The 25111-nt window shown below is 37.3% G+C and overlaps 1 protein-coding gene across 1 annotated transcript in view; it reads right to left on the reverse strand.

Annotated features, from left to right (window-relative positions):
- HPSE2 (heparanase 2 (inactive)) overlaps window positions 1–25111 on the reverse strand; it is a 732977-nt gene that overhangs the window by 225127 nt on the left and 482739 nt on the right. The window contains exon 6 of the mRNA XM_032281250.1: window positions 10123–10170. Within this exon, the coding sequence (XP_032137141.1) occupies window positions 10123–10170 (48 nt within the window). The remainder of the gene's footprint in view (window positions 1–10122; window positions 10171–25111) is intronic.

Raw genomic sequence — 25111 nt, forward strand, 5'->3', positions numbered from 1 at the left:
TAAGTTGTATTTTTAAAGAATTTATCTACTTTGTCAAATTTGATATAAAGTTGTTCATAGTAATTCCTTACAGTATTTTTAATGTCTGCATACTGTAGTAAGAATCCCTCTTTCATTCTTGATACTTGCAATTTTTGTACTTTACTTCTCATTCTTTCTCTCTTTGTTTCTCTGTCTAAGGTTTTTCACATTTGTTGATTTACTCAAGGAAACATTTTGGTTTTGTAAATTTTCTCTACCATTTGTCTAACTTCTCTTTATTGATTTCTGCTTATATCTTTACTTCCTTCATTTTACTTAGTTTGGGCTTAGTATGTTCTTTTAATAGCTTTTCAGATAGAAACTGGGATCATTGCTTGTAAATGTTTCTTTTCTAACATGGGCATAATTTTAAACTAAATTTATCTTAAAGTTCTGCTTTTGCTCGATTCCACAAATTTTGATATATTGTATTTTCATAATCATTTCAAAATATTTTTCTACCTTTACTCATGAGTAAATAAAGTTTCTTCTTTGATCCATAGATTATTTATTTATTTATTTAGAGATGGGGTCTTGCTCTGTCTCCCAGGCTAGGCCACAGTGGCATGATCATAGCTCACTGTAGCCTCAAACTCCTAGATTCAAGGGATCCTCCTCCCTCAATCTTCTAAGTACCTGGGACTACAGGCACAAGGCACCATGCACAGCTAATTTTTAAACATTTTCCTTAGAGATGGAAGTCTCGCTAGGTTGCTCAGGTTGGTGTCAAACTCCTTGCTTCAAGTGATCACACCGCAGCATCCCAAGTAGCTGGGATTACAGGTATATACATTATTTTGAAGTATGTTATTTATTTCCAAATATTTTGGCATTTTATAGATATTTTTGTTACTAATATCTAACTTAATTTCTTTGTCCTCCCAAACCATATTTTGCATTATTTCAATTGTTTCAAATTTATTGAGACTTGTTTTACTGTTGAGCATATGGTCCAACTTCGTTAATGTTCTATGTACACTTGAAAAAAATGTGTGTTCAATTATATTTGGTCAATGTGAATTAAGTCAATCTGTTTGATAGTGTTATTAAAATCTGCTATATCCTTATTTTATTTATTTTAATCTAGTCCTATTAATTACTGAAAGAGGTGTTTTCAAATTTCCAACGATAATAGTGGATTTTCCTGTTTTTTTTTTTTCTCCTTTTGTTGTTATTTTATTCTTTGGATATTTTGAATCTCTGTTCTTCAGTGCTATATTCTATTGCTGCTCTAAACAAATTATCACCAACAGTAGCTTAAAGTAATCCAAAATTTTTCTCTTATAGTTGTATAGGTTAGAAATCAATATGGGTATAATTGGCCTAAAATCAAAGTATGTGGAGGGCTATCTTCCTTTTGGAGATGCTAAGGGAAAAACCATATTCTTGCCTTTTCTGGCTTCTATGGGCTACCCACAATCTTTAGCTCATGTTCTGCTTCCTCTATCTTCAAATCCAGCAATTGTAGGTCAAGTCCTGCTTACATTACATTTCTCTAACCTCCTCTCCACAGTTAAATCTCCCTATGCCTCCTCTTTATGCCTTCCTCTTCCACTCTTGTGGTTATATTGGGTCCCTTTGGATATTCCAGAATAAACTCCTCACTTTAAAGTCAGATGATTAGCAGCTAATTCCATCTGCAACATTAATTCCCCTTTGCCATATAATGTAACATATTTACAGGTTCTAGAGATTAGAATGCAGATATTTTTGGGGGAGGTTCATTATACTATTTATTACGGGATAATACGTTTATAATTATTATGTCTTCCTGATGAATTGATCCTTGTATCCCTATGAATAATCTCCTTTTCTCAGATAATCTTCCTTTTTTTGAAGCCTACTTTGCTTGATATTAATGTAGCCTCACCAGCTTTTTATAACTGCTTGCATGACATATTATTCCCATCCTTTTATTTTCAATCTGTCTGTGTCTTTATATTTGAAGTGTGTCTCTTGTAGGCAGAATAGAGTCTTCTATAGCTTCCAGTCTGACAATCTTTGCCTTTTAATTACACTGTTTAGAACATTTACACTTAATATAATTATTGATATAGTCATGGTTCAGTCTACCATTTTTCTATTTGATTCTTTTTCCCATTTTTTTTTTTTTTGTTCCTCTCTGTTTCTTTTTTTTTTTTCAGGTTAATTCAGTATTTCTTAGTATTACATTTGAATTCTAATATGGTTTTTCAGCTATACTTTTTGACATTATTTTTAAAGGGACTGCTGTAGAAATATAATTTTCATCCTTGCATATCACAATCTTCTCAAAGTAAATATCATACTACACATATAAAAGAACTTTGTAATACTATAATTCCATTTACTGACTCCTCCCTTTCTCATCCTTTGTGGTATTATGCCATGTATTTTTACATCTATATATGTTATCAACCACATAATACAATTTATATTTTTACATGAGTCATTATTTTTTAAATAAACTAGGAAAAAATAGTTTTTATATTTAGCCACAAATGTACCATTTCCAATGCTCTTCATTATTTTTTGAGATCCAGGTTTCCTTCAGGTGCTACTGTCTTTCTATCTGAAGAATTTCTTTTAGTATTTCTTTTTTTTTTTTTGGTCGGGTGGGGACGCTGAAGTCTTGTTCTGCCACCCAGGCTGGAGTGCAATGGCACGATCTTGGCTCACTGCAACTTCTGCCTCCCAGGTTCAAGTGATTCTCCTGCCTTAGCCTCTCGAGTAGCTGGGATTATAGGGACCTGCCACCATGCCCAGCTAACTTTTATATATTTTAGTAGAGACAGGATTTCACCATGTTGGTCAGGGTGATCTCAGACTCTTGACCTCAGGTGATTGATCCACCTTGGCCCCCGAAAGTGCTGGGGTTACAGGTGTGAGCCACTGCACCCTATTTCTTGCAACACAGATCTACTGGCTTTCGGTGATAAAAAATTTCTTTATTTCACTTTCATTTTTAAATAATATGTTTGGTGAATATAGAATTCTAGCTTTACATTTTTTTCTTTATCATTTCAAGAATATTGTTCTGTTGTACTCTGCTCTCCATTGTTTCTGATGTCAAATAGGCCATCATTTGTGTCTTTGTTCCCTATATATAAAGTGCTATTTTTGTCTGAATGCTTTAAAGATTTTTGTTATTTTGTTCTCAGCAGTTTGAGTATCATGTGCCGAGATATGATTTTCTTTGAATTTATCCATCTTAGGATTTACGCAGCTTCTTGAATCTGTAAATTAATGTTTTCCACCAAAATTAGGAGAAGTTCAACTTTGATTTCTTAAAGAAGAATGTATATTCTGTGGATTTGGGGTGGAGAGTTCTGTTGATGTATATTAGGTCCAATTGGTCCAGATCTGAGTTCAAGTTAGCATCACATCACACTTACTCTAAAATTGACCACATAATTGGAAGTAAATCACTCCTTAGCAAATGTAAAGAAAAGAAGTCATAACAACCAGTCTCCCAGACCATGGTGCAATCAAATTAGAACTCAGGATTAACAAACTCATTCAAAACTGCACAACTGCATGGAAATTGAACAACTTGCTCCTGAATGACTACTGGATAAATAATGAAATGAAGGCAGAAATAAAGATGTTCTTCGGAACCAATGAGAATGAAGACACAATGTACCAGAATATCTGGGACACATTTAAAGCAGTGTTTATAGGGAAATTTATAACACTAAATGCCCACATGAGAAGTGAGGAAAGATCTAAAATCAACACCCTATTGCCACAATTCAAAGAACTAGAGGAGCAAGATCAAACATATGCAAAAGCTAGGAAAATACAAGAAATAACTTAAGATCAGAGCAGAACTTAAGTAGATAGAGACACACACACAAAAACCTTCAAAAAATCAATGAATGCAGGAGCTGGTTTTTTGAAAAGATCAACAAAATAGACTGCTAGCAAGACTAATAAAAAAGAAAAGAGAGAAGAATTGAATAGATGCAATAAAAAATGATAAAAGGGATATCACCAATAATTCCACAGAAATACAAACTACCATCACAGATTACTACACACAACTCTATGCACATAAACCAGTAAATCTAGAAAAAATGGATAAATTCTTGGGCACTTACACCCTCCAAAGACTAAATCTGGAAGAAGTTGAATCCCTGAATAGACAAATAACAAAGTCTGAAGTTGAGGCAGCAATTAATAGCCTACCAACCAAAAAAAGTCCAGGACCAGACAGGTTCACAGCTGAATTCTACCAGATGTACAAAGAGGAGCTGGTACCATTCCTTCTGAAACTATTCCAAACAATAGAAAAAGAGGAAATCCTCCCTAACTCATTTTATGAGACCAAAATCATCCTGATACCAAAACCTGGCAGAGACACAACTAAAAAAGAAAATTTCAGACCAATATCCATGATGAACATTGATGTGAAAATCTTCAATAAAATACTGGCAAACCAAATCCAACAGAACATCAAAAAGTTTATCTGTCACGATCAAGTGGCTTCATCCCGGGGATGCAAGGCTGGTTCAACATATGCAAATCTATTAACATAATCCATCACATAAACAGAACCAAAGACAAAAACCACATGATTATCTCAGTAGATGCAGAGAAGACCTTCGACAAAATTCAACAGTGCTTTATGCTAAAACTCTCAATCTAGGTGTCAATAGAATGTATTTCAATATAATAAAAGCTATTTATGAGAAACCCACAGCCAATATCATACTGAATGGGCAAAAACTGGACGCATTCCTTTTGAAAACTAGCACTAGACAAGGGTGCCCTCTCTCACCACTCCTATTTAATATAGTATTGGAAATTCTAGCCAGAGCAATCAGGCAAGAAAAAGAAATAAAGGGTATTCAATTACGAAAAGAGGAAGGAAAATTGTCTCTATTTGCAGATGACATGATTGTATATTTAGAAGACCACATTGTCTCAGCCCCAAATCTGAAACTGATAAGCAAATTCAGCAAAGTCTCAGGATACAAAATCAACGTGCAGAAATCACAAGCATTCCTTTACATCAACAACAGACAGAGAGCCAAATCATGAGCAAACTCCCATTCACAATTACTACAAGGAGAATAAAATACCTAGGAATACAACTAAAAAGGGACATGAAAGACCTCTTCAAGGAAAACTATAAACCACTGCTCAACGAAATAAGAGAGGACACAAACAGATGGAAAAACATTCCATGATGATGGATGGGAAGAATCAATATCATGAAAATGGTTATACTGCCCAAAGTAATTTATAGATTCAATGCTATTCCCACCAAGCTACCATTGACCTTCTTCACAGAACTGAAAAAAACCACCTTAAACCTCATATGGAACCAAAAGAGAGCCTTCATAGCCAAGACAATCCTAAGCAAAAAGAACAAAGCTGGAGGCACTATGCTACCTGACTTCAAACTATACTACAAAGCTACAGTAACCAAAACAGCATGGTACTGGTACCAAACAGAGACATAGATCAATTGAACAGAACAGAGGCCTCGGAGGTAATGCCACACATCTACAACCATCAGATCTTTGACAAATCTGAGAAAAACAAGCAATGAGGAAAGGATTCCCTATTTAATAAATGGTGTTGGGAAAACTGGCTAGCCATGTGCAGAAAGCAGAAACTGGACCCTTTCTTGACACCTTACACTAAAATTAACTCCACATGGATTAAAGATCTAAACATAAGACCTAACACCAAATCCTAGAAGAAAACCCAGGCAAAACCATTCAGGACATAGGCATAAACAAGAACTTCATGACTAAAACAACAAAAGCAATGGCAACAAAAGCCAAAATAGACAAATAGGATCTAATTAAACTCCAGAGCTCCTGCACAGCAAAATAAACAATCATTAGAGTGAACTGGCAACCAACAGAATGGGAAAAAACTTTTGAAATCTACCCATCTGACAAAGGGCTAATATCCAGAATTTACAAAGAACTCAAACAGATTTACAAGAAAAATACAAACAAACCCATTCAAAAGTGGGCAAAGGACATGAACAGACACTTTTCAAAAGAAGACATCTATGAGGCTGATAAACAGATGAAAAAATGGTCATCATGAGTGTTCATTAGAGAAACGCAAATCAAAACCACATTGAGATACCATCTCATGCCAGTTAGAATGGCAATCATTAAAAAATCAGGAGACAACAGATGCTGGAGAGGATGTGGAGAAATAGGAACACTTTTACACTGTTGGTGGGAGTGTAAATTAGTACAACCATTGTGGAAAGCAGTGTGGCGATTCCTCAAGGATCTAGGAATAAAAATACCATCTGACCCAGCAATCCCATTACTGGATATATACCTAAAGGATTATAAATCATCCTACTATAAAGACATATGCGCATGTATATTCATTGCGGCACTATTTACAACAGCAAAGACCTGGAACCAACCCAAATACCCATCAATGATAGACTGGATAAAGAAAATGTAGCACATATACATCATGGAATACTATGCAGCCATAAAAAAGGATGAGTTCATGCCCTTTGCAGGGACATGGATGAAGCTGTAAACCGTCATTCTCAGCAAACTGACACAAGAACAGAAAACCAAACACCGCATGTTCTATTGTTCAGTATGCAAGTTTACTCTTTCTTCTGTGGTTTCCAATCTCTTGTCAAACCCATCCAATGAGTTTCCATTTCAGATATTTGTCTTTTCACTTCAAGAATTCCATTTGGTTCTTTTTTATAGTTTCCATTTCATTGCTGATATTTCTTTAGGCTAATATTTCTCAATATGGTCATTTTCCCTGCAACTCTATGAATATAAAGTTACAAGGAAAATGATATACTATAAGGAGAGAAGAATGCTGATTTTGAATCTAGCAGGAAGTTGAATGAATGACTGATTTTCTTGTTCTTCTGAAGGCATCATTTTATGCTTTCTTTGGGCAAGTCTGTTTCGGTCATACTTGAGTCTTAGAGCAAATCTTAGTCCTGAATAGACTACACTTAAGGCACAACTCTTTTAGATTTCACTGTAAAAACAGGTTGTTTATCAAGTCCCTTTAAATTTGTGACATTTAAATTCCAACCTCTGTCTCTCATGTGACAAATAGCACCTGAAATCTCTGTTCAACTTTTTCAGGCTTCCAGCTGTTTCTTTCTGCTAGGTTCCTTGGAACGTCCCATGAATATATACATTTCAGGGATCAAAGGTTGGAGGGAAGTTTATATGCATATTTGGTATTTTTACCCTGAAGTTCCTTCTGTGTGAGATTTCCACCCTCAATTTCCAGCCTCTGGACACTTCTAGCCAATATGAGTGAGCACACATTTCTGTTTGAGTTCTAGTTACCTCCTAATGAATGAATTGTTAAGTAACTACAGTGAAAAAGTCAAATAAAAGTAAATCTCATCTAGTACTGTTTTAAAGGTTGAATACCGTCCTTTAGTTTTTACCTTTTTTGGTCATACTCCAGTGGTTTTTTAAAAAAAAATACTTTATATTTTATCAATGCTATCTATATAACGATTATTATGATACAAGCTACTACACTATACTTGTAATTATACTTTTATATTAATAACTTTTTCTGGGTTTTTTCAATGAGTTGTTGGGTAGGATCAATTATTAAGTCACATATCTTGGTCCTCAAAATATAGCAAATCCAAGAATATGCTTCCAAATTAAAATAGTCAAACTATAGAGATTTGTTTATTCATGACTTCTGACTCAGAAATTGGGCTGTTCAAGATCCAAGCTCAACATTCCAATATTGAATTGATTCTTCTGGCCATCTAGATATAGTGACAAATGACAAATTCTATGTTAGTCTCCCCTCCTTTTTTTTTTTTTTCTAGCAATGTCTCTTGATTTATTTACATTATTAGGACATCTTCACCTTAGCCTTTCTCAGGATTGAAGAAATGTGGCATTTGGCTTTAATTTTCATGTAGTCCTCCTGGCCAGAATTGCCTGGGTTTCTTCCATGACTTTTCCAAGGCTTGACTGAGTACTGTGGCTGGAAAGGATAAATTGTAGATGCCACATGCTACTTGTCCTCAAATGAATGCTGATCCTGAAGCCAAAAGAAATACATCCTCCTGCTTGGTTTTGAGGGTATTTTTGGAGTAGTTGCAAACAGTGATATTTATCTGGAGACATGGCCAATATTTTTTAAGTAGCCAATAAACAAAATGTATTTATTAAAAATGTATTTTTGCATCATAAGAATAATACTGTGCTCACTTGATTCCTTTTGTGTCAGGAAAAGTACTTGAATTAAAAAGAAAAGCTTTCTCTTATCTCTCCCTGTCAGCCATAATAATTAAAGCCATACATTCTTAGCCAATAATTTTTTTATGCTGATATCCTTACCTTTCTCTACAAATCCTATAAATTCTTAAAGGTTCAGCTTTTATGTTACATTATCCAGATAGCCTTTTTGGAGAGGACACTGAACAGAATTTCAGTAAAGGGACATTATCTTGTTATCAAAACAGTAATAGTTAAGACAATAGCCCTTGGAGTGAGACAGATGCAACTTTAAGCCCAACATTTTCCACTTTCTGTGTAATAATACACAGAATTTGGATGTTACACAATTCCCTCTAAGTTACAGTAAAACAGAGATAAAAATAGACCCTAGCTCATTTGGTGGTTATGAGGACCAGCTACAATAAGGCATATGAAGTTTAAGAACAGTTCCTGGTACATTGTTATTTTTATTCCTATTGTTATTGTTGTCATTGCTATTTTTTCCCCATAGTAATTGTCTAACAAACATTGTCTAAATAAGTACTGGGTGAATTGAATAAATGCCAATCTGGTAGAAGAGAAAAACAAACAAATTACAAAAATAAGTCATATGGAAAAAAGTAATTATAAGTTATTATAAGTTCTATGAAAAAAAGAGCTAAGAAAAAGAATGAAATGGAGGATCTCTTTTGGATAGGATCACCAGGGAAGGGAAAGCCTCTCTAGGAGATGACATGTAAGGTGAGGCTTAAAAGATAAAAAGGAGTTAGCCACACAAGAGTAGAGAGAACAGCATTTCAAGCAGGAGGAGGAGTGTAGACAAAGATCCAGAGGCGGACGGGCACATGGACCTGAAAGAACAAAAAGACTACCAGTGAGCTGGGACAGAATAAGGGCAGAGTGGCACCAGATGAAATCAGAAAGTAACAGAGCCCAAACACAAAAGGCCAACATGGAGAGTTTAGCTTTGTTTCCAAGTGCAAAGGAGAGACATGGTGGGCTTTCAAGCAAGGGAATGACAAGAACCTCAGACTTACTCAATCCATAACTCACAAAAACAAACTGAAGAAGAATAAGAATTTCTGAAAACATTTGGAACTTTTTTTTTTAGAGAAATTAAGTGTATAAATGTGGACTAAAATATTTCCCATTATGGTTGAAGTTATTGATTGCCAGGAAACAAAAACACTTTAGGGATATAAAAGACTTCATCCACTTCGTTTTCTTTCACATCTCTCATGGGTCCGCAGTGGACATTGTGACCCACTTCAAACAGAGGATAGACAAAAGGAGTACATACGGTAGGTGGGAAGGGTTATAGTAACTGAGAAAGAGGGCCATTGCCAAGGCCTATGAGGGCCCATTGTAAGATTCTTCCTGCAATGTTGGAGTTTATTTCCTCTTTTGAAGCTGCTTCATCTTGACATTCTTTTTTTTTTTTTTAACTGCTTCATATTAGAGATTCACTTGGCACTAATTAAGACCACTGACATTAATATAACAAGGTATTTCTATTTTCACATGACATATTAAGCAATTAAAACTATTTCCTGTTTTATACAAGGAAATTTACTCCCAGAGAAAAAGCCTATGGGAAAACAGTGGCATGCTCAGATACCCATTACCTGTTCACTGATGACAGATTAATTTAAAAGGTTACATAATAGTTGAAATCTCCAAAATTCATCAGTTTCTTTTTTAATTTTTCTGAAAACAACTCAACAAAATTATAGTACTATGAGACAGCATGTGCCATAAAAGCCACTTTAAAGTTACTTTTAAATTTTTTCCGGGAAGATGAAGGATAGCTTATTAAATGTCACCTATGAACTTGGTGACAACTAATTATCTTTCATTTCACAGCAGCTTATAATAAGTAAGAGCAAAAATGGTGAATACCTACTGTTGCCAGGTAACTGCATCTACTGTGCTTCCTGCCACCTTCATGAATCTATAAGGAATAGAAAGAAAAAAGATATTACAACTTAGATTAAACCGCATCCCCCAAATCAAAAGGAAATAAACTGAGGCATAGATTAGACCAATCCCTAAGCAGGTATACTGTCTGAGAGGAGCCTCCATAGCCACAATCATGGCCTAGACACAGCTATTGGAGATCAAACTATAAACATGAAGGTAACCATACTTACAGCTTCCTATACATCCCTCATCATCTGGAAATCATGATCCCAGTAAGGCATTGTATCTACATCTGTCTTTCCAAGACCATGCCTGATGGCTCCCACATCAATTTCCCTATAGCCAAAACTTATCTATCCCATTTTCTTTCTCTAAGGACTCCAATCTCTGCTAGGAAACAAAATAATATTTCCCAAGGATGCAGCACAAAAGACGCCTTCGAAAAACTTCAGGATTTCCTAGAGTGAGCATGGGAAAACCCAATTTATTTATACAAGTAAAAAGCACCATCAAATGTGCCCCAATGAGGGGCTGCCACACCTGTCTCAGCATAGAAATTTGAGCCCCACAAAGAGAAATCTATTGTCCACTTCTGGAGCAGCTAAGTAGAGGACTGAGTGTCATCTGACAGTCATGCTCAGCTCAAAAGGGAAACCAGACTTTGTTCCTTGTAGTTAAGCACATAACAAAGCCTTGCTAGCAGTTCCCCACCTTCTGTATTTCTGGAGATTCCAGGAAAATCAATAGGCCAAGAGAATGCATCTGGGGGCCCAAAGGTGACAAAGCGTTCATAAATTCCATGTCTGTGAATAACTCAATTACCTACCTACCTCCTTCTCCCTGTCCACATGTTCTGAGGCCATGTGTTACCATGGTTATTATTACTAGTTGAGGGAGTCATTGCCCAGGCACAGGAAACCAAAAGGAATGTCTCAGTTCTTTAAGACATTCCTTTTAGTCCTGAGATCCTGGCAGGGAACTTCTCTGCAGGGGGAGAAGCAATCTTTAATAGTACTTCTTAACTGAAGAATTCTTCCACCAGGGAGAAAGATGGTGTTTTGTCTAAAAGGCCCTATCTCTGCTTTACCCCAGCATAATTTTGCAAGGCAGATGCATGTTGCTCATGCTGTGTGGGTTGCTGTGTTGCCTAAACAGAGGCTCTGTTTTGCTGTGACAGCAGAAGAGAATTGAGTCTCTCTGGAGGAGTACGTGAGAGAAACATAAGGGCTGGATGCCAGGACTGTTGGTTAGCATTAAAGTGAAGTTTATAAAAGGAGAGGAAAAGAAGAAGGGAAGGAGACAATGGGACTGAGAAGGGGAGAAGAAAAAGAGAGAAGGAAGAGGAGGATGAGGAGAAGGAGGATGAGGATGGAGGATGAGGAAAAGAACACAGAAGCCTTGGCTTGGCCTTTGTCCACATGGTTTTGCCTTTCTTTCTCCAGTACCATTCAGCAATCCTCAAGCAAGAACGTAGAAAATGGCACATGGAAGTGACCAAGAAATAGAACTGGTTTGATGAGCAGGGTCAATGTGGGTTGCAGGGAATGTAATATTTACTGAGTACCCACTGAGTGCCAACCATTCACATGTTGTTTCTTATAATTCTTAAAAATTCCTTTGCTTGGTAAGGTAGATATTGTCAATTCTATTATATAGATTACTAGCTTCTTTAGGAGATTGCTAGAGAAGTACGTTTCCTAAAACCCCAAATAGCCAATTTTTGATGGAGTCATGCCACCCCTCCTAGCAGTAGTCATTGGGAAGCATGGCACAGACATCCTCTGCATTTGAAGCCCATGGACTTCTCTTTCTCTTTAACTTATCCCCTTTCCCCAGCCCAGGACAATCTCTTTTGAATTTGGGAGAGTAGCTCCACTCTCCTATTTCTGGTCCTATGCCTCTAAAGTTCCCCTTCTGGAATTCAAAAGCCAGAACGGCTTGAGCAGCATTTGCCTTTTCCTCTTGTCACGTAGTACCCTATCAACAGGCAGACAACCAGCTCTTGAGTGGATAGAAAGAAGATGGAAAAATACAAAGAGAAAGAAAACAGATTAAGATTCAAAATACTATCCCTGCCACCTATGCCAGTCTAAGCAGGGAAGTCCTGATAATAATCTTAGAAGTATGATAGCTCAAAAATAAACAGGAAGAGATGAAATTTTGTACCTCCTTTTTAGATATTCAAAAAATTAAAAAACCTAGACAATCTTAGACACAAATGTTATTTCAAAGAAAGAAATGTAAAAACAGATGTTTACATGGAATTTACTCCTCCAAAATAATGTCTAAAGTCTCTGAAATAGAAATATTTGATGTAGGGGTGGGCCAAGATGGCTGACTAGAAGCAGTGATGATCAGAGAGTCTCCCTGCAAAAAGAACCTTAACAGCATGCCCATTCTGCACCAGCAACTGAGGTATCCAGGTTCTGTCATCAGAACTGACTAGGCTGCTGGCATGACCTATGGAGAGGAAGGAAAAGCAGTGTAGTGCAGCAGCCCACCTGAGAGCCACACAGGGCAGAGGAGCTCCCACCTCCAGCCAGGAAACGCAGTCAGTGAGTGTGCTACCCAGCCTGAGAAAACGTTCTTTTTCCATGGAACTGTGCAACCTATGGATTGGAAGTTCCCACCTTATGATCCCATACCACTGGAGCTTGGGTTCCAACCATGGAGCTGTGTTGATTCTCAACAGCCACTAAACTAGAATCTGCTTAAGCCTGCTGAGCTCTCAGGGGAAGGGGTGACCAGCACCACAGCTGCAGCTCCCTGCTGTCTAAGCCTTTTGAGTACCTGGGGGAGGGGTGACAGCCAACACTGGGACTGATAGCTGCCTAATACACTAAGTTCACAGGGTGAGAGAAGAACGGTAGCCACCTCTATTGCTCCAGGCTGTACTTTCCCCTGCTGGAGCCAGGAGGATGGCTTGGCCCCAACAGTATCCCCCACAGCCCAACACCCTGACTGTGGCATACTGCTGACCGAAGTGCCTCTTCAGTCCTGACCTTGACCCATCTCTCCTCACTGGGCAGAACTCTGAAAACTTTAGCCAGGGGTCAGGGACAGAACTCTGATCTCCCTGGGCCTGAGCCCCTAATGGGAAGTGTGGCCATAGTCTCCATGGACCAGCAGACTTAGTCCTTCCTCCTGCTAGTTGTGAGGAATCCAGGCAGCCCAGATGAGTGGGATTCCCCCCAGTGAAGCACACCCACTCCACCAAGAGACAGTCAAAGTGCTTCATTAAATAGGTCCTGCTCCCTGTGCCTCCCACCTGGGTGAGATCTTCCAACACAGGTTGTCAGACACCCTATACAGGAGTGTTCCTATTGGCATCAGTTTGGTGCCCCTTGAAGTCAGAGATCCCAGAGGAAGGAGGAGGCACTCATCTTTCTTATTCTCCAGCTCCTCAAGTGACATCTCCAGGCATGGGAGTGAACCATATAAATAGAGCCTGAAGTGGACCCCCAGCAAACCGTAGCAGCCCTACAGAAGAAGGACCCGACCACTGCAAGAAAAACAAACAGAAAGCAATAACAACAGCATCAACAACAAAAAAGTCCCCATAAAAACCCCATCCAAGGGTCAGCAGCCTCAAAGACCAATACTAGACAAACTCATGAAGATGAGAAAGACTCAATGACAAAATGCTGAAAACCTAAAAGGCCAGAGTGCCTCTTCTTCTCCAAATGATCATAATGCCTCCCCAGCAAGGGCACAGAACTGGATGGAGGATGAGATGGATGAATTGACAGAAGTAGGCGGCTAATAACAAACTCCACTGAGCTAAAGGAAAATGTTCTAACCCAATGCAAAGAAGATAAGAACCTTGATAAAAGGTTACAGGAGCTGCTAACTACAATAACCAGTTTAGAGAGGAACATAAATAATCTGATGGAGCTGAAAAACACAGCATGAGAACTTTGTGAAGGATACACAAGCATCAATAGCTAAATCGACTAAGTGGAAGAAAGGATATCAGATTTTGAAGACCATCTTGCTGAAATAAGGCATGCAGAGATGATTAGAGAAAAAAGAATAAAAAAGAATGAACAAAACTTCTGGGAAATACGGGACTATGTCAAAAGACCGAATGTATGACCAATTGGAGTACCTGAAAGAGACAGGGAGAATGAAACCAAGTTAGAAAACATACTTCAGGATATTATCCAGGAGAACTTCCCCAACCTAGAAAATCAGGCCAACATTCAAATTCAGGAAATACAGAGAACACCACTAAGATACTCCATGAGAAGATCAACCCCAAGACAATATAATCATCAGATTCTCCAAGGTTGAAACAAAGGAAAATATGTTAAGGGCAGCCAGAAAGTTCGGGTTACTGACAAAGGGAAGCCCATTAGACTAACAGCAGACCTCTCAGCAGAAACCCTACAAGCCAGAAGAGAGTGGGGGCCAATATTCAATATTCTTAAAGAAAAGAATTTTTAACCCAGAATTTCAAATCCAGTCAAACTAAGGTTCATAAATGAAGGAGAAATAAAATCCTTTCTAGACAAGCAAACACTGAGGAATTTTGTCACACCAGGCCTGCCTTGCAAGAGCTCCTGAAGGAAGCACTAAATATGGAAGGGAAAAAACTGGTACCAGCCACTGCAAAAACATACCAAAATATAAAGACCAATGACGCTATGAAGTAACTACATCAACAAGTGTGCAAAATAACCAGACAGCATCATGATGACAGGATCAAATTTACACATAACATTATTGACCTTAAATGTAAATGGGCTAAATACTCCAATTAAAAGACACAGACTAGCAAATTACATAAAGAGTCAAGACCTATTGGTGTGCTGTATTCAGGAGACCCATTTCATGTGCAAAGACATACATCAGCTCAAAATAAAGGGATGGAGGAATATTTACCAAGCAAATGGAAAGAAAAAAAAAGTAGGGGTTACAATCCTAGTCTCTGACAAAACAGACTTTAAACTCACAAAGATCAAAAAAGACAAAGATGGGCATTACACAGTGGTAAAGGGATCAATTCAACAAGAAGAGCTAACTATCCTAAATATATTTGCACACAATACAGGAGCACTCAGATTCATAAAGCAAGTTCTTACAGACCTACAAAGAGACTTAGACTCCCACACAATAAGAATGGGTGACTTTAACATCCCACTGTCAATATTAGATGAACAAGTCAGAAAATTAACAAAGATATTCAGGACTTAAACTCAGCTCTGGATCAAGTGGACCTAATAGACATCTGCAGAACTCTCCAGCAGATGTCTATTAACATTAAAATCAACAGAATATACATTCTTCTCAGTGCCACATGGCACTTATTCTAAAATCAACCACATAATTGGAAGTAAAACACTCCTCAGCAAATGCAAAAGAATGGAAATCATGACAGTCTCTCAGACTACAGTGCAATCAAATTAGAACTCAGGATTAAGGAACTCAGTCAAAACCACACAACACATGGAATTTGAACAACCTGTTTCTGAATGACTCCTGGGTAAACAATGAAATTAAGGAAGAAATAAAGAAGTTCTTTGAAACCAATGAGAACAAAGACATAATGTACCAAAGTCTCTGGGACACAGCTAAAGCAGTGTTTAGAGGAAAATTTATAGCACTAAAATGCCCACATTAGAAAGCTGGAAAGATCTCAAATCAACACCCTAACATCACAATTAAAAGAGCTAGGGAAGCAAGAGCAAACAAATCCAAATGCTAGCAGAAGACAAGAAATAACTAAGATGAAAGCAGAACTGAAGGAGATAGAGACAAAAAAAAAAAAAAAAAAACCTTCAAAAAAAAATCAATGAATCCAGGACCTGGTTTTTAGAAAAAAATTAACAAAACTAGACTAATTAAGAAGAAAAAAGAGAAGAATCAAATAGACACAATAAAAAATGATAAAAGAGATATCACCACTGACCCCAAAGAAATACAAGCTACCATCAGAGAATGCTATAAACACCTGTATACAAGTAAACATGAAAATCTAGAAGTGGATAAATTCCTGGACACATACACCCACCAAGACTAAACCAGGAATAAGTCAAAACCCTGAATAGACCAATAACAAGTACTGAAATTGAGGCAGTAATTAATAGCTTACCAACAAAAAAAAGCCCAGGACTAGATGGATTTATAGCTGAATTCTACCAGAGGTACGAAGAAGAGCTGATATCAGTCCCTCTGAAACTATTCCAAACAATTGAAAAGGAGGGACTCCTCGCTAAGTCATTTTATGAGGCCAGCACCATCCTGATACCAGAGCCTGGCAGAGACACAAAAAAAGTAAAACTTCAGGCCAATATCCCTGATGAACATCAATGCAAAAATCCTCAATAAAATACTGGCAAACTAAATCCATCAGTACATCAAGAAACTTACTCACCATGGTCAAGTTGGCTTTATCCCTGGGATGCAGGGCTTAGAGTTCCACACAATAAATACACAAATCAATAAACATAATCCATCACATAAACAGAACCGCTGACAAATATCACATAATCATCTCAATAGATTCAGAAAATGCCTTTGATAAAAATCAACATCTCTTCATGTTAAAAACTCTCAATAAACTAGGTTTTAATGGAACATATCTCAAAATAATGAGCTATGTATAACAAACACACAGCCAATATCATACTGAATGGCCAAAAGCTGGATGCATTGCTTTTGAAAACCAGCACAAGACAAGGATGCCCTTTCTCACCACTCCTATTCAACATAATATTGGAAGCTCTGGACAGGCAATCAGACAAGAGAAAGAAATAAACCATATTCAAATAGGAAGAGAGGAAGTCAAGTTGTCTCTGTTTGCAGATGACATGATTCTGTATTTAGAAAACCATATCATCTCAGCCCCAAAACTCCTTAGGCTGATAAACTTCAGCAAAGTCTGAGGAGACACAATCAAAGTACAAAAATCACAAGCATTCATACATATCAACAGACAAACAGAGAGCCAAATCATGAATGAACTCCTATTTGCAATTGCTACAAAGAGAATAAAATACCTGGGGATACAGCTAACAAGGGATGTGAAGGACCTCTTCAAGGAGAACTACAAACCACTGCTCAAGAGAATCAGAGAGGACACAAATAAATGGAAAAACATTTTATCCTTATGAATAGGAAGAATCAATATTGTGAAAATGGCCACACTGCCCAAAGACATTTATAGACTCACTGTTATTCCCATCAAACTACCATTAATATTTTTCACAGAGTTAGAAAAACTACTTTAAATTTCATATGGAACCACAAAAGAGCCCATATAGCCAAGACAATCTTAAGCAAAAAGAACAAAGCTGATGGCACCCTGCTACCAGCAATACTACAAGTCTACAGTATTTAAAACAGCATGGTACTGGTACCAAAACTGACATATAGACCAACGGGACAGAACAGAGACCTCAGAAATAACATCACACATCTGCAGCCTTCTGATCTTCGACAAACCGGACAAAATAAACGATAGGGAAATGATTCCCTATTTAATAAATGGTGCTGGGAAAACTGGCTAGCCATCATATGGAGAAAACTGAAACTTGACCTCTTCTTTACACCTTATACAAAAATTAACTCAAGATGGATTTAAGACTTAAATGTAAAACCCCAAACCATAAAAACCCTAGAAGAATACCTAGGCAATACCATGGAGGACATAGATGTGGGCAAAGACTTCATGACAAAAATGCCAAAAGCAATTGCAATCGAAGCCAAAATTGACAAATGGGATCTAATTAAACTAAAGAGCTCTGCACAGCAAAAGAAACTATTAACAGAGCAAACAGACAACCTGCAGAATGGGAGAAAAGTTTCACAATTTATTCATCTGACAAAGGTCTAATATCCATAATCTACAAAGAACTTAAACAAATTTACAAGAAAAAAACAGCCCCATCAAAAAGTGGGCCAAGAATATGAACAGATGCTTCTCAAAAAAAAGACGTTTATGTGGTGAACAAATATATGAAAAAAAGCTCAACATCACTGATCATTAGAGAAATGCAAATCAAAACCACAATGAGATACCATCTCCTGTTAGTCAGAATGGCGACAATTAAAAAGTCAAGAAACAATAGATGCTGACAAGGCATCTCCACCTCTGCACTCCACATCTCTCAGAGAAAATCCATAAAATCTATAATTAAGTAAGAAATATCCTGAGCCCGTAAGTAGATTATATAGTTTACAGAAAAATATTTTAAACTCAAATATAGAAAAATAGCTACGGTGATCCTACAGAGGAATATCAATTACTCTTCTTAAATCAACTTATAGGCTTAATCAAATTCTAATAAAAAATGCCAGCAGATATTTTTGAAGGTTTACAAAACTATTCTAACATTCATCTGGAAGAAGCCAAGAAAATTTTGAAAAATTGGAATAATGAAGGGGCATTTATGGAGTCTATCATATATTATCATGATATTTGTAGTGATTAAAACATTCAAAATTTAGTAAGGAGATCTATGGAATAATATTTTAAAAACTACATAAGAATTTATTACACAAGAAGGAATTCAGCATCTGAACACCTGAAGCATTTTGAAATGTGCTATATGATTTGTTGTCTATTTGGGAAAAAAGTTAAAGTCAGATCCTCACCTAATATTTTGTATACGAAATAAAAATATTAAAATGTAGTTTAGTTTCATTGTATTTAAAAAATTCCAATCACAATTTAATATTTTAAGACAAATTATATTATCTTTTTAACCTTAGTGGTATATTGAAGCAGTAGAAAAGTTGTTTTAGCTAACTTTGAGGAAACACCATTGTTAAGTATATGTTCATGTAAAAATTACTATAAGCTGCATTTTTTCCTTTTTCCTTCTTAACAAAATGATGAGATCAACTTCAAGCATATGGAGGCATTTCTACACTTAGTTTGAAGAGGAAAAATCAAATTTGCAAATAATGTTAAATAAAGTATACATTTCCAAATCCTGGCAAGATGACCAAACACATCCTTGTCTTTTTAGAAAAACCTCATCTAAAATGGGGCAAAAATTCTGTTTCAGAAGTCTTTGAATAACATATATATATATATATATATATATATATATATATATATATAAATTAGAAAAAGAAAGCAAACCATAGAAATAACACAAAGAAAAACGATAAGGAATGGATATTATTACAGTCAATGAGTTTGGGGTATTCTCTCTGTCCCCATGTACCTTCCCTGAACATTAAGGGTTTCTACATCTTATATGTAGAAATCTATACCATTCCTATACTCCATTTTTATGTCTGTATTGACACTGTGGAGGACAATTCCAAAAAGATCATTATTTTCTTTGTTCAAATCTAACATTGATAGATTCTTCTGCTAATTCTGCCTGTTTCTCAGAAACTGGCCCAAACCACATAAATGAACAACTTTACCACAGCTGCAAACTGCTCAGCAACAGTAATATTAGAGGTGGAATAACATGCACACAGAATAGTGCTGTCAGGAGTGAAATTCCACTGGGAGAGTGAAATTCTGTTTAGGAGCTGGTATTATCCAAGGACTTTCTACCATTTACTTCCATTCTAATCCCTAGATTTAGGTCTATGAAGTTACACATTAATGATGACTCAGGCTGTGAATACTGACAAGAGTGGAAGATCTTGGTTTTCCAAGGTTGGATGTTTCCATACCTGAATTATGATGACAGAAATCTGGACTATGATTTTAGAGGACAAGGGATATTTGCCCTCATGCTGACCTCAAGTCACACAAAGAAGCATAAGAGAGGGAAGAGGACAGGATCTATATCTAATGAAATTGGCCAGTGCCAGACACACATTTCAGTATTTGGGGGTCTTCCCATTAGGGCCAATCTGCTACTAGAGAAATGAACAAAATATCTCCTTTCATTGTGAGAGCTCCTTTCCCCTGCCCCCCCCCCCACCGCCTCCACACGCACACACACAAGGGACTCCAAATCTGGGAGAATTTCTTTTCTTTGTTATCCACCTGCACAGACGATGTATCTGAAATATCATCGAGCCTTCTCTCCCAGGGCATATCACAGCTATCTATTATAACAATATAATAAGGCCCATCTTTACTGATGGTCTTTGGGGTTTGATTTCTACTTCTGGATCACAGATTGCAACCCTATAATCTGATTTCTGAATTTTGCTCCCAGGAAAGAGGATAAATCCTTCACCAGGAACTCGATATCTAACTGAATACATACGTTAATAAGAGTACAGCAGCCTGATCTTTCCTGTCCACAAAGAGAATCTTTGGTTATGTTAACTAACACAAATAAGATGTGACAGCCGTTCTACACAAAAGCCTACAGAAAGCTTGTGAGAAAAGAATTCATCATGAGTTACAGTAAACCAGGCTGAACTCTGGATAAACAACATTTTGGGGTATATTCCATTTGGTCCAAAGCCACTTACTTTTTCATGGTTAATTATATGTTGAGCTAGACTGGGTGCTATATAGAAGAAATGAAATATTGATCTCTCTCTCTTTCTCCCTTCCCCCTTCTCTCTCTCACCTTCAATCCTCTTTTTCTTTCTCCCTTACTCACTCCTTCCCTCTCCTCTACCCATCCCTATTTATGTATATTAGTAATATCACATTGGCAGTAGACTGATAAATAGTATACAGTTATATGTTTGTTGACTTTAATGGCTAGTGCAGATCTCTATTTAGGCTTCCCTTGGAGCTCACATTTCCCTTAGTTTGATAGGTTTATAGAGTCTTAAATATACAGAAATTAAGATGGGTGAGACTCTTCAACCAATACATCTTGTTGATAAAAGTTACTTGCTGGCAGTTTAATTCAAGGAAAATCCTGAATGAAGAAAGGAAAAAATAAGTTAATTACTGTTTGCCAGTTGACAGGCTTTTGGTAAGCAGATTATCTATTTTACAACTCTATAAGGTTGGTATTATCAGTCTCATTTTATAGATAAGAAACTGTGCTCAAGATTACACAGGGAGTTAATTCCAGAGCTGGGATTCAAACCCAATTCTGATTCTAAAGCCCTTGTTATAATCATGCAGAGACAGCAAATCTGTACTACATGTGCTATTTCTTTTTGCTGAGCCTCTGGTAAGAGATCTCAATACTCCCTTATTTATCTCACAATTGGCCTAGGAGTTTTTCTCAAGATAGAGTGCCAGGCCCTGTTTACTAAAACTGGCCCTTAAGATGGAGCCTATTTGCTGCCAGTGGAAGGTTGGGAGATGGTAGGCTATAGGACAATGTCTGGAACAAGACAGAGGCAGATGCGAGAGAATAACACATATGAGAGGACCAAATAGATTTGCTTGATTGGAATGAGAAAAAGACAGGGAAATGAGGGATGATGAGAAACGATGATGAAAGAGATCTGGAAGGCTCTGGCTGGAGCTGGAGGGTGCTGGTTAGGAGAAGATCATGATAGATAGGGCTTGACAGTCAAAAATGCTGCTGAGGAAGTTGTAAAGACTTGGATTCAAGCAAAGAAGGCCCTAATAACCTGAAATTATTTGACCTGGCTGTAGAGCCTGGTGAGAAGGAGGAAAAATGCATCAGGATTTGGTTATGGATTTCACATGAAAAAGCAATTTTTTATAAGTTCAAACCCTACTATAAACCTGGCTCTAAGAGTGAACATTGAGGAAGTGAGGTGGAGAAGAAATGTATTTATTTTGTATGCTAGACTATTTAACTTAATTGAAAGATGAAGATTCAGAAAAATAGCTTCACTGAGTAGCAAGACAATGGTCCTAGAGTCACACACTTATCTGATTTGTGACCTGGCTCCACAGTTCATTAACCATGTGACCTTGGGTAAGTTGTTTAAGCTCCTTGGTCCATGTCATATGGGAAGAACAGAACCTATTTCCCAAAAGTGTTGTGAGAATTAACAAGAAAACAAACTGCAGAAACAAACATAGTGCCTGGTCCACTGTTGGCACTCAATAAATGTAGTTTCCTCTTCTTGGTTCTGATTTTTGAGCTTGGTAAATCATTTAATATTTGTGCACCTACATTCTTTGATCTGTAAATTAAAGATAATAAAACTTGCTTTGCCTATATTACAGGGTAGTGATTCTCATATGTGAGTGTGTAAAGAATTCTTTGAGGTCATTATTCAAAATGCCTATATCTGGCTCAAATCCCCACATACCTGCTTCAGGAGGTATGAGCTGGAGCCTAAGAATCATGCTGCATGCTTAGCAATCCCTCTAGGTGTTTCTAATGCAGGAGGACCATGACCCACACCTCTGACAAATTCTGACCTTAGCAGCACCTATAAGGGTAGAACATTCTTGGAGGAGAAAGCAGGGTTGTAAGAGAAAGAAGAAGAGGGAAGCGAGGAAAAACTGGAAAATAAAGTGAGGAAGAATATTTCTCAAGACCACCTGACTTGTAAAGTGTCAAATCTAAGTCTATGTTTCAGGACTCCAGCCTCCTCCTCCAATGTTCTAACACCCATCCCAGACTGACTGACTGACTACTCTGGTATTAGAGACAGAGAGAAACATCCTCAATTATAATGCCAGTAACTCAAAAGATTGAGTTTGGGTAAAGAAATAGGCTGCTTTCTTAATCAGCAAAGAAAGCCTTTTCAGGAACAAAATAAAAGCAAATGAAAGCAAGTTTAGAAGTAACTTGTCATTAACACAATTTTCAGCTAGGGAGTAGACCTTTGCAGTATCCAGTGCTTCCCTGTTAATGAGCTCTGAACAGCTTTGGTCTCTCTAGAGACAGAGAGATGGAAATTTTCATCTTATAAACTGAGAATAATATATTGTTATCTTCTCTCCTCCTGTAATTTGGTCAAGTCATACTCTTTCACAGCTGAAATAAAACAGGACAATTATTAGGAATAACATTGTGATAATTACTCTGTGCACCAAATTGTACCCAGCTGTGCATCTTCCTGCTCCAAACAAGAATGTAGTATAAGCAGGTTTTTAGGCAAGAAGTAGAGCTGTGATTACCCTCATTATACTGACATGTTTTTGTAGCTAATCTTTGTAGTTCCTCTCCTCATTCAATTCTCTGAACTGCTTAGACAGCTACATTGAGTCATAAGCAAAAAAGTTTTTAGACTAAAACCTGCCTTTTCATCTTTCAAATATATCTCTTCTTAACAATTGTGGCTCCAGATGACCCAGAGACTTGAAGTTTCTGGCTCAAAGTTATTCAGACATGGCCAGGCATGGTGGCTCACACATGTAATCCTAGCAATTTGGGAGGCTGAGATAGGAGGATTGCTTGAACCCAGAAGTTAGAGGCTGCAGTGAGCTATGTGTGTGCCACTGTACTCCAGCCTAGATGACAGGGTGAGACCCTGTCTCAAAACAACAACAACAACAACAACAACAACTCAGTGAATTGATAATCCAGGTCTCATATAGTTCCAAAGTGCAGGCTCTTCACCATCCTGCTATATTGATTTACTATTAGAGAAAGTGGAAGGCAATTGTTATGTATTAGAAAATAAATCAGGAATTTGTCTGTTGTATGCTAAACTAAGTGTCATAGAAGTCATGAAAGTGAGAGATGAAAGGGACATCATAAATATCTTGAGGAGGCTGATGTCTTGAATGGCTATCATAACAATTACATATCCAAAATGATCTTCTGTCTCTATTTGAATTCTATTCTTGGCATGTATAGACAGGACTGAATTGTCCATTAGGCACAGCAGACACAGTGCCTGGGAACCACAACACTGTTATAGACCACTTTTTTTTTGGTTAAAATTAGAAGGAAAAAAAAACAAGTTACAAATTAAAAAAATTTCATATGTCTTTATACCAATGGAGTGTAAAATATAATTTTTAAATATATCTTTAAGGAAGGAACACATGAAGTCAAAAGTGCCTTGGGCCCATAAAAGTCACAATGGAAGCCTGTGTATAGGAATACAGTAGGCCAGGCGTGGTGGCTCATGCCTGTAATACCAGGACTTTGGGAGGCCGAGGTGGGCAGATCAGGAGGCCAGGAGTTCTAGACCAGCCTGGCCAATATGGTGAAACCCAGTCTCTACTAAAAATACAAAAATTAGCCAGGCATGGTGGTGCATGCCTGTAATCCCAGCTACTTGGGAGGCTGAGGCAGAAGAATCACTTGAACCTGGGAGGCAGAGGTTGCAGTGAGCAGAGATCATGCCACTACACTCCAGCCTGAGTGACAGAGCGAGACTTCATCTAAAAAAAAAAAAAAAGGATTTTAAAAAAAAATTTCCACCCTCATCCACTAATATACAGCCTTCATAGCTAGCCCCCATGCTTTGAGGAAAACATGGAATTGATAAATCAGGATTAGGCACTTAGAAGTGTTGGTGATTAGACACAACTAAAGATAGAAACTCTGGATATAAAATGGCAATTTTTCTATTTCTGGTTTTATTGAATATATAGCAGACATCATGTGGTCTGCTGTGATGGCAAAGCAAAAACTATTTGCTTCCTAGTTTTGTCCTGCTTCTATCTCCTTTGCTCAAATTTAAATGCTTTCCGTAGCTCTCTGACCCACCATGGGAGCAGAAAACTCTGTATAGTTTTCTATTCTAACACAAGTTCAAGTTAGAATATTCCACTAGCAACTTTGTAAAATGTTAGATTAACTTCCATTCTTCATTCTTCACTCATTCAACAAACTGAAGTACCTACTATGTACTAGGCTTTATGCTAGCACTGCATATACAATAGTAAATACAACATAATTCTTGCCCTCATGGAATTTATAATCTATAAAAGATGAGCAAACAAACAATAAATACATAGTTACAAAGTATCACTATTTACACCCTGTCAGTTTAGATAGAGAATTACTTAGCTAGATTACTCAATGCAGTACTCTGATGGATGAGAAGAAATCAGCCGTTTGGGGAGAAGACTGCTCTAGCATGGTGCAAGCTTAGCACATAACTAGGCCCATGAAGACTGAGTGAGGTAAGAAAAAGAGAATGTGGTAGAAGATAAAAGTGAAGATAAAGGTTACCTCATTCATTGTATGGCCCTG

This window comes from Sapajus apella, unplaced genomic scaffold (assembly GCF_009761245.1).
Source record: "Sapajus apella isolate SASKATOON/1434 unplaced genomic scaffold, GSC_monkey_1.0 scaffold13, whole genome shotgun sequence".
Classification (NCBI taxonomy): domain Eukaryota; kingdom Metazoa; phylum Chordata; class Mammalia; order Primates; family Cebidae; genus Sapajus; species Sapajus apella.